This window comes from Trichechus manatus, unplaced genomic scaffold (assembly GCF_000243295.1).
Source record: "Trichechus manatus latirostris isolate Lorelei unplaced genomic scaffold, TriManLat1.0 scaffold00116, whole genome shotgun sequence".
NCBI lineage: Eukaryota > Metazoa > Chordata > Mammalia > Sirenia > Trichechidae > Trichechus > Trichechus manatus.
The window spans coordinates 1,011,605-1,022,611 of record NW_004444052.1 but is presented as its reverse complement, the minus strand read 5'-3'; the positions used below and the strand labels follow the sequence as shown (position 1 = coordinate 1,022,611).

Sequence of the window (11,007 nt, the reverse complement as noted above, 5' to 3'; positions counted from 1 at the left end):
TTAATACATACAAATATATGTCAAATTGTAAGTGAATTTTCTTTTCTATAAATGACTGAGGGAGTTTTTTGCCTGCTCGTTCTGTTCTGACTTTCTCTGGCTCTCCATCTTTCACTGTCTTTTTTTTTTTTCTTTCTGTGACTCTGTCTCTTTCTCAATATTCCCCTCTTTTCCTAGTCTCTGTCTTTCTCCCTAGGAGAATACAACTCCCACCTGACATCTTATTGGGATACGGTTGCTAAAACTTCCATTTCCTGGTGTCATTAAAACATAGCCGTTAGTTATACAACATTTATTTAAACAACTGGCTGGATTTAAATAAGACCATCAAGAAACAAAATACCAAGCCACAATGCCCTTCCCATCTCATGTATTATTTAACCAGACAGGATCTCTTTGATTCAATTTTGCTTGAGGCACAAGTCTTAGAGACCAGTGAGTCTATATTATGTTTTTCCATGTTCATTGTCTTTTCTTAAGGTAACTTCGAAGTCTTTTCTGGTGAAATATTGAGGTTTGCAGCCTGACACAATTAAGACATTTCCTGTAAACGCTTATCCTAATAAAAGCGTTTTTATTTTGTAACACAGTGTAATATAACTGCTGCTTAGGTCAGCCAACTGTGCTTACCTGGGATGTTTGTTGACAGAGTTTACCTGCCTATGACAGCCCTGAGGTGTTTGGGTTGCACCCCAATGCCGACATCACCTACCAGAGCAAGCTGGCCAAAGACGTGCTGGACGCCATTCTTGGCATCCAACCCAAGGACAGCTCTACTGGAGGTGTTGAGACCCGGGAGGCTGTGGTGGCCCGGCTGGCTGACGATATGCTGGAGAAGCTGCCCCAGGACTATGACCCATTTGACGTGAGTTGATGAAATTCTGACAAAATGTCAGCTGTGTGTGGGTGTAGGTGTGTGCGCTTGGTTGGGGAAGCCAGGAAGAAGGAGGCAGGGCAAAAAAAAAAGCTTTTCTGATTTTCAAAAAAATAATTTAAAAAATTACTTCCTGAAGAAACAGAAAAATAAGTTTTTGAATCCAGGAATGTAATTAATGGGTTTTAAATATAAATAAAGAAATCAGATAAGAATGCTAGTATTTATAATTAAATTAAAAGCATACAGTGATGAGTTAGGATTGCTTTTCTAGAACCTTCTCCCAAGGTACTTCACATGGTCTTTTGTTCTAAAGAAAGCAATATATTCTTAGATTAAAGCACTGGATTACTCAAACCAAAAATAATATTGCTTAGTTTAACGCACGCCTTGAAATCTAGGCCTTGTTACTTCAGGGAATTGACATTTCCATCATTAGCTTTTTGCAGCTTCTTCATTTCACTAGTTTTGAAAATGGATTTGTTTTTTAATATGCAGGTGACTTCAAAGCAAAATTTATGATTATGAAAGTTATTTTTAGACATTTTAACAAATATTTTGAAAAGATTTCCCCTGATAGCATTTTTTAAAAGTCTTTGATAACATCCAAAGTAAGCGGCTTACTTTCCATGTAGTCTTAACAGGTGACGTGGATTAAGCACATGAACTTTGTCATAGAGCCACGGATTTCTTTGTATATTGCCCCCTTTCTACCTGGTTTTTAGAAGATAATCCACAGCATTTTGTTTCTTTAGCTTCCTGTTGTTTTCCACAAGGCAGGCCATTTAGCTGCTAGTACTACAGAGTGACCTATAGTCAAGGGAATAATTTTTCCTGGAAGGATCTACGATCACTTGCTTGGAAAAAATTAATCTTGCTATCAGCTTTCCTAAGGAGCCCTGGTGGTGCAATGATTAAGCGCTTGGCTGATAACTGAAAAGTCAGCGATTCAAACCCACCAGTCACTCCGAGGGAGAAAAGACGTGGTGATCTGCTCTTATAAAGATTTATAGTAGTTCTATTCTGTCATACAGGATTTTATGAGTTAGAATCAACTTGATGGCACATAACAACATTAGCTTTTATAAGCTTCCTTCACTATAATATCAGCAAAGAAGTCATCCATACCTAAGAGTGGTTGAAATATTTATGAAGTAGTAGAAATATCTAAAAAGATAATAATAATCACATAAATAAAAGTGGTGAGTAATGGGATTTAGAAGGGTCTACATCCTTCTGTTGAATTTGTCAGTGCTACGACTCCCTGAGAGGTGCAAATGGTTAATGTGCTCAGCTGCTAACCGAAAGGCAGAGAGGCACCTTGAAAGAGAGGAGGCCTAGTGACCTACTTCCAAAAAATCAGCTATTGAAAACTCTATGGAGCACATTTCTACTCTGACACACATAGAGTCCCCAGAAGTTGGAATGGACTCGATGCAACTGGTGGAAACCTAGGGTAAAGCAACTTAGCCTAGTACAATATCTGATATGGAGAAGACCCTCAATAAAAACTTGTAGGATGAAAATGAATGAACAGATGGACAAGTGGATGGACGAATGTTTCTATGGAAGAAAGAGAAAGCTTTTACAACACAAGTGTAGTTCTCTGAGGAAGATAGCAGAATAGTTGTGCTTGTGTACACATTTGCTTGTGTGTGTCCATACGTGTGTTCAGAGGTGTTTAGATTGGCAGTAGGACGAACATTTCTCAATAAGTGCAGTTGCTGTTTTGGAAGGCTGTGTGTCTGTGGTCATGTATTTTATGTTCTTCTGTTAGTTAATGGCTGCCGATTCTTTCCCACATGGAATGAAAAAATCAGGCTGATTACCTAACAGACGTTTCCCTTCTTATTCTTTTTTTTCTGGTGGTTAAAAAAAAAAAAGAAGCTTATCATTTACAGAATTGTAAAACTATGCGCCTTTTCAGAAGCCTCAGGGCACCAGTTCTATGAAATCATTAGTAGGCGTCTGATTCTTAACGTGTGTTTTGAAACATCTACACGGCAGGTGAAGGAAAGGCTGCAGAAGATGGGGGCAATCCAGCCGATGAACATTTTCCTCAGGCAGGAGATAGACAGAATGCAGAGGGTCCTCACCCTTGTCCGGAGTACCCTGACTGAGCTGAAACTCGCTATTGATGGCACCATCATCATGAGTGAAAATCTACGAGATGCTTTGGATTGCATGTTTGATGCCAGAATTCCTACTCGATGGAAAAAAGTATGTATAAGCTTACTCTTATTGTGCTAACCTGCATAATCACTTTACTGCTGGGAATAGTTGTAATTGGCAAGTGGAAAACATCTAAGGATAATTTATTTAACTGTTCTTCTGCTTAGGGACTAATGCGCTTATGTTGTTGCTGTTTGTTGCTGCCGAGTCGATTCCAGCTCACGGTGACTCTATGTGTTACAGAGTAGAACTGCTTCATAGGGTTTTCTTAATGTAATCTTAATGGAAGCAGATCAGCAGTACTATCTTCTGCAGCACTGCTGGGTGGGTTTGAACCACCAACCTGTTGGCTACTACATTTATTCATACGTCAAATATTGCAATTATAGTAAAATGTATAAAATATGATTTGGAGATACCTACGTGTGCTGCTGATAGCAATAATGACATATCCATGCCAATTGTAATAATGGAAGTTCCACAGGGGAATTCAGGGAGAATGCAGTTAATTTGTGAGTGGTAAAGGGACTTGGGTTGACATTTTTGTTCCTTAATTGAAGGAGATAAAAGTACATTCTATAGGGACAAAAACTATAGAAAATAACTGTTGTTTACCTCATTAAAAATGATAAGTGGAGAAAAGTGTCTCTGATTCACTATCCACAGTATATATTTTAGAATGATGATGATTTATCCTGATGAGGTCATGAGCATATTTATGGAACTAAAAGTCCTATTTTTTATATTGTATCAATCAAAATGTAACTTAAGGAGAAACAGTGGAAGCCTGTTGAATTTCAATAAAGAACAGAATTGGTGATGTATATGTTTGTATGTGGAAGGTGATTCTGTGGACGTCAGACATCTTGAAAAGCATACTGACCTGGTATTCATATTGACCTGGAGTTTATGTAATAGGTCCCTGCATGGCACAAATGGTTTGTGCTCAACTACTAACCTAAACACTGGTGGTTCAAACCCACCCAGCCATGCATTGGAAGAAAGTCCTGGCAATTTGCTTCCTTAAAGACTACAGCCGGGAAAGCCCAATGGAGCAGTTGTACTCTGTAACACATGGGGTTGCAGTGAGTCAGGATCCACTCGATGGCAATGGGTTTGGTTTATTTGTGTGATGATTAACTGATTCTGCCACATCTTAATATCATTAATATTATTAAGGAGGAAGAATAATTTGAAAACCTTAAATGTCACAACATAAGGGGAATTCATGTCTTAGGGACTTGTACCTTCTAAAAGTAATATTGATATTTCATCATTTTTCTGTGAATGTAGATAAACAACAGAATTAAACCTATGTTAATTAATTGTTTTGATGTATGTTGTTTAGGCTTCTTGGGTTTCAAGTACACTGGGTTTCTGGTTTACTGAACTTATAGAAAGAAACTGCCAGTTTACCTCTTGGATTTTCAATGGCCGACCCCACTGCTTTTGGATGACTGGCTTTTTTAACCCCCAAGGATTTTTAACTGCAATGCGCCAGGTAATAGCTCTGATTTGTACCTGTAGTGTTATTATAATTTTCTTCTCCAAGGTTTTCTTCTTTCATTACAGTTTTGAAGCGTATAATAAGACAGAGAATGACTGTCCCATTTTGGTACTGCTAGTTACATTGTCATGAACATAAATCTAGCAACTCGTCTTCAGACGCTAGCTTGAATTTCAAAATGTTATTTTTATGGAGGCAATCCCCAGGCTACGAATGCTTGACTTACGTACAACCTGTAGTTATGAACCAACCCCAGAAAAGCTTATTAGATTAAAAATTTGAGGTACACACAATGGTTTGTAACAATAAACGGGCGCCACTTAGCGACGAGCATCAAAACATTGTTATTATTCTTACTGTATTATGTTGAAGATGCTTTAGTGTATCTGGAAGTGTTTCATGAATGTTTCTTATGTATAGAAGGGTACACTAGATACTATATAGTAAGACAAATGTTTGTTTGACTGACGTTAGCTACTAACTGTACCTCACTGTTCCGACTTACATACAATTTGACTTAAAGACAAATTTTTAGGAATGGAGTTCGTTGGTAATGTGGGGACTGCTTGTACAGTGAAACCTGTGAGAGCTGAAACTCGACGAGACTTCCTTGTTTTTCTAGGTCTCACAAGTTTTGCAGCTTTGACAGGGTGCAGTCTTACAACTTTTCTATCGCATGTCTTAATGCACTTTCCTTCTCTGACAGGGTTTCGCCTTATATAGCTTCTGGCTTTCGAAGTTTTTATCGTATTAGATGTTGTCTTCCTTTTTAAAGTGCAATGGTTAAATTAGGACATGGGTATTGTTTATGCAGGACTATTTTTCATTCTTTAAATACTATTCTAGTTCCTTTGGATTAGAGTAATTTGGGCTACACTTTCATCATTGTTACGGTCTTTATATTAAGATAAACCTTTAATTACCTCCTTAATCCTTTGTTTTTGTTCTTGCCTTGAACAGGAAATAACTCGTGCCAACAAAGGCTGGGCTCTGGACAATATGGTGCTTTGCAATGAGGTCACCAAGTGGATGAAGGACGACATTTCTGCTCCTCCAACTGAGGGTGTCTATGTCTATGGCTTATATCTTGAAGGTGCTGGCTGGGACAAGAGGAACATGAAACTCATTGAATCAAAACCTAAAGTGCTTTTTGAGTTGATGCCTGTCATAAGGATTTTTGCAGAAAACAATAGTAAGTTGTCTTGCGTATTCAGTAATGATTGATGTTATTGAATTGGATGACGTTATAAACACAGGATCTCATTATATTGTTATCATGCAATAAGGATTTTATTCTTTTTTAACTAGCTTTACATTCACACCCATATGTAATGAACAATCACTGACCTCTAGACACTTTTTTGAGTGCTATCGGGGAAGCAAAGATTACAAAATAGTTCTTGCCTATATATATTTGTTGTCGTTAGGTGCCGTTGAGCTGACTCTCACTCATGGTGACTGTATGTATAACAGAGTGAAACATTGCTGGATCCTCCACTATCCTCACAGTCATTGTTATGTTTGAGCCCATTGAGTCAATTAATTTCATATAAGGCCCCCCTCTTTTTTACTGACCCTCTACTTTACCAAGCATGATTGGTTCCTCCTGATGTCATGTCCAAAGTTTGCAAGATGGAGTCTAATTGTCCTTGCTTCTAAGGAGCATTCTGGCTGTACTTCCTCCAAGACAGATTTGTTCATTCTTCTAGCAGTTCATGGTATATTCAATATTCTTTGCCAATACCACAATTCAAACGTGTTAATTCTTCTTTGGTCTTCCTTATTCATTGTCCAGTTTTCACATGCATATGAGGTGATTGAAAATACCATGGCTTGGGCCAGGTGCACCTTAGACCTCAAAGTGACATCTGTGCTTTTTAACTCATTAAAGAGGTCTTTTGCAGCAGAGTTGTCCAATGCAGTACGTCATTTGATTTCTTGACTGCTGCTTCCATGGGCATTGATTGTTGTCTATCTAATAAAGCAGACAAAATATGTACGTATACTTCTGAAACATTAGCCGATGAAATAAGAAACAAATGTTTAGCATAACTAATAAGTGGTGGGAAAAGGGATTGAGATAACTGTGGGCTGAGTGATCAGGGACTGGATGTCAGGAGCAGATGGGCTTGGTTTGGGCTTTGAAGGATGGATATGATGCGGGGCAAGGGCTGGAAAGAAGGAATTCTAAGCAGGACTGCACGTGGCTCATGTGAAGGCTCTGACTCTATCAGCTTGAAGGTTTGAGCCAAGTTGTGAGATTGAGATTGAATTCTGAAGCATCCAGCTTAATCGTTTAGCTAATGGTAAAATGCTGGCTTCCTATTTCAGCCCATGGACGTAATAACACTTCTACAAAGCATGCGTCTTATTTCTACTTTGACAAAGTTGTCACAGCTCTATTTGATAAGTCTAAAAATACTGAAACTCTTTTCCACTGTTGGCTTGATGTTTTCTGGAGGCTTTGTTCTGCTGTGCATTCTCAGTGAACATGTCCTCAGCAATAACCACCTTTCAGCATAAGAGGGAATTCCCTGTTCATCTCAAAAGCATAAGCTATAAACTCGAGAGGTAGCCATGATGGTAGATCCCAAGGAAGTACTCATTTTATGACTGAAGCACAAGAGATTTTGCCTTCAATAAGTAAAGGGATAAAATAATCTCTCTGCAAGAGACAGCTGCTTGTATCGTCACCCATTAGGTAAGGAACACATGTGGAAATGTGGGTTGGAGAAGAGAGTTTATAAACTGTGTTTATTTTTGAAGCAAACATTTACTGGCTGCCCAATATGTACCAGCCATGACCTTAGGTGCTAGGCAGACAAAGATGATTACGAACCAGATCTTGCCTACAAGCAGCTCCCAGTCTGGTGAGGGAGATCCATAAGTCAATAAAAATTAAAATAGAATTTGATAAGTGTTATGACAGATATACACAGGATGCTCAAGAAGCTTAGAAGAACAGAACAATGCCTGAGAGGTTTGGGGAGCTTGCCTTGGAGGTAGGTTTTGGATGACAACATTGAGCGTAATAGGGAGATAGGGAAAGACTTTTCTTGGCAGAGAGAAATGGCAGTGGCTTACTTGGTCATTCAGTGAATATTGAACTGACACCGACCATCTGCCAAGCACCATTCTAGTGCTGTGATATAACAAGGAAAAACACAAGAAGAATCCCCATCCTCATGAGCTCGCTCTGAGTGGTAGGGCTAGCCAAGAAAGAAATAATAAGTAAACATGCTGATTTCAAATCGTTATTGTTTCTATAAAGAAGACACACAAACATGGTATGCTAGGGAGTGAGAGAGTTTAGGGTTTCAGGGAAGGCTTCAATGAAGCGGGAATATTGAACAGAGATCCCAATGACAGAAAGGGGTCATACTAATATCCAGGGAGAGGAGGAAGAGTGCAAAGACTTAGGGGATGGCAGTGGGTATGCCTTGTTTGAGGAACAGAAAGAAGGTGGGTCTGGCTGGGGCAGTATGATGGGGAGAAGAGTGGGGCGAGATGGAGGCTGAGAATGTGTGAGAGTGCATGATGCACCATAGATAACTTTACTAATATTACTATTATTATTATTATGTTTAACTCTCATGACTCTTGAAAGATTAAAAGACATATTCTATGTAAGAGTGCACTGTCTAGTAATTTAAATTTAAATATTATTAGCAAAAGAGGGTTAAATAATGCAATGATTTAAAGCTTCTATAGAGTGTCTGTATGTAACTTGGTTGTTTTGGGTATTGGAAAGAATGTACGCTATAATGATATACTAAAGTTTGGGTGAAAATTATAGGCTAGATAGGGAAGTTGCGTAGTTAGAAAATAAAATCTTCCCCCCAACGTGTTTTATTAAAACCCTTAGAATCCTAAAGTATATCGCACACCAATGTATACAACCTCTTCTCTCTGTTCCCCCTTCTGGAGCCCTAAGGCTTTAAATGTATTGCGCTGATTTGTTCTACCTACCGAGTGTGTTTATTTTTGTCTTCAAAGTTCTTTGTCTAACCAGGGGTAATGGTTTCCAATCATCTGTCCTTGTCGTTGTTTAGCATCTGTCAGCAGTTTCACTATGAAATGATATTTTTAGTGGCTTCTAATCCAGGTGCAAAAGTGTGTTCCACGCTGTGTCTTGGTGTGGGCACCTTCCCCTCTGAAGCAATTAAAAATAAAGAAAATTGGATAAATAGTTCAGATAATTTTTTTACCTGCTTACTGAAAAGAATGCTATTTTTTTTTTCCCACTTCCATTTTGCATTTTGGGTTAAAATATAAGTTAGCCAAATACTTCCATAGGTATAATTATTATAATTATGATTGAGTTCAGAAGTAAGACTCCAGTGGCTTATTTCAAGGTTATAAAATGATTATTGGTCAAATTTTTAGCAAAGAAGAATAATTAGTTATATATTTGTTATATGTTGACAGATCTCAGGCTTAAAGGGTTTTACTCTATCAGCATAATTAATATTAATTGCACTTCATAAATTCACTATCATTTGCTTACTTGATCAGAATTTTTCATGTATTTGCCTAATTATTATTACTAGTGATATACTATAGTAATTGAAAACGTAACATCCAGACTTAAAAATGAGGTTTTACATTATTTTGGGTTGTTCCTAATGAGTAATTTCTTGGGATTAAGCAAACACATAGGTTTAAAGTACTGTGAAATATCTGTGACTTTGTTGTTTAAGAACCGAGTTTCTCAACCTTGGCACTATTGACATTTGGGGCCAGATAATTCTTTCTTTTGGGAGGCTGTGTGTAGGATGTCTAGCAGCATTACTGGCCTCCACCCACTAGATGTCAGTAGTACACCCACAGTTGTGACAGCCAAAAATGGCTCCAGACATTGGGAAATGTCTCCTGGGGGTGCAGGAGATGGGGGAGCAAAATCACCCTTGGTTGAGAATAACTGCTATAGAAACTTTATTTTATATTGAAATCTATGTCCAGTATTATCATACTCAAATGTTTAACTCCTTCCAATAAAATTTATTCAATTTTTAGTGGAGGTATAAAAACACATGGCACAGCAGGCTGAAGCTTCTCCTGGGCCAAATAATGAGATTTTAACTTCTGACAGTTTTTTTTTTGGTAATTTGTTAGAAAAAGCTAAATTATTGAGCAAGTTAATCTTGGGAAATAAATTCAGTAATTTTGATACACTAACGTTGCATTAATAAGTTACTGTATTTATGATTAAGAGCCTATGAGTGTAACGTATTTCACCAAAGAAAAGTTACCCCTCTGAGTTAAATGTGATTCATTTTAATAGTTATGTGAAGGTCACTTAAAATATTCTATTGGTATTCCAGAGAGTATAAGGATGAGTGGAGACTCAGTATTTGTCTTCAAACAATTTATAATCTGGAATAAAAATGAAATAACGTATTACTCCCTGAGATGGGTATTATGAGATGTGCAGATAAAGTATGGTGAACAGAGTGGATTTAACATGAAGCGAATGGAGCTTAAACTCCAAGGCTGCTCACATGCAGAGGCCCCTAAACCAAACCAAACCAATCCCATTGCCGTGGAGTCGATTCTGACTTGTAATAACACTACAGGACAAAGTAGAACTGCTCCACAGAGTTTCCAAGGCTGTAAATCTTTTTTTTTTTTTCAGTGTGAACTTTTTTTTATTGTACTTTAGATGAAGGTTTACAGAACAAATCGTTTCTCATTAAACAGTCAGTACACATATTGTTTTATGACATTGGTTAACAACCCCACAACATGTCAACACTCTCCCTTCTTGACCTTGGAGGACCTTGTTTTTTTTCAGTGAAAGTATACACAGCCAAAGATATGCCATTCTGGAAATTTCTACATGTATAATTCAGTGACATGGATTACATTCTTCCAGTTGTGCTTCTATCCTCACTATCCTTTTCCAAATTATTCCATCACTGTTATCTTCAACTCACTGTCCCCTAGGCTTCCCATCAAACCTTTTGAGTTGCTGTTGTCAATCTGATCTCACATAGATAATTCATTTTTTTTTTTTTGTACCTTAGATGAAGGTTTACAGAACAAATAGTTTCTCATTAAACAGTTAGTACACTTACTGCCTTATGACAATGGTTAACAACCCCACGACATGTCAACACTTTCCCTTCTCAACCTTGGGTTCCATATCACCAGTTTTCTTGTCCCCTCTTGCCTTCTAGTCCTTGTCCCTGGACTGCTATGCCTCATTAGTCCCGTTTTGTTTTATGGGGCTGTCCAATCCCCGGCTGAATGGTGAACCTCGAGAGTGAATTCACCACTGAGCTAAAAGGGTGTCCGGGAGCCATACTTTTGGGGTTTCTCCAGTCTGTCAGGCCAGTCAATCTGGTCTTTTTTTATGTGTTAGAATTTTGTTCTACATCCTTCTCCAGCTCTGTCCAGAACCCTCTACTGTGATCCCCCTCAGAGCAGTCAGTGGTGGTAGCCGGGCACCATC

General features: G+C 38.2%; 1 protein-coding gene across 1 annotated transcript in view; it reads left to right on the top strand.

The window, feature by feature from the left end:
• Positions 1-11,007, top strand: part of DNAH5 (dynein axonemal heavy chain 5) — a 251,935-nt gene that overhangs the window by 237,061 nt on the left and 3,867 nt on the right. Inside the window, exons 75-78 of the mRNA XM_012557737.1 lie at positions 650-865; positions 2,882-3,094; positions 4,395-4,547; positions 5,514-5,745. Coding sequence (XP_012413191.1) covers positions 650-865; positions 2,882-3,094; positions 4,395-4,547; positions 5,514-5,745 — 814 coding nt within the window. The remainder of the gene's footprint in view (positions 1-649; positions 866-2,881; positions 3,095-4,394; positions 4,548-5,513; positions 5,746-11,007) is intronic.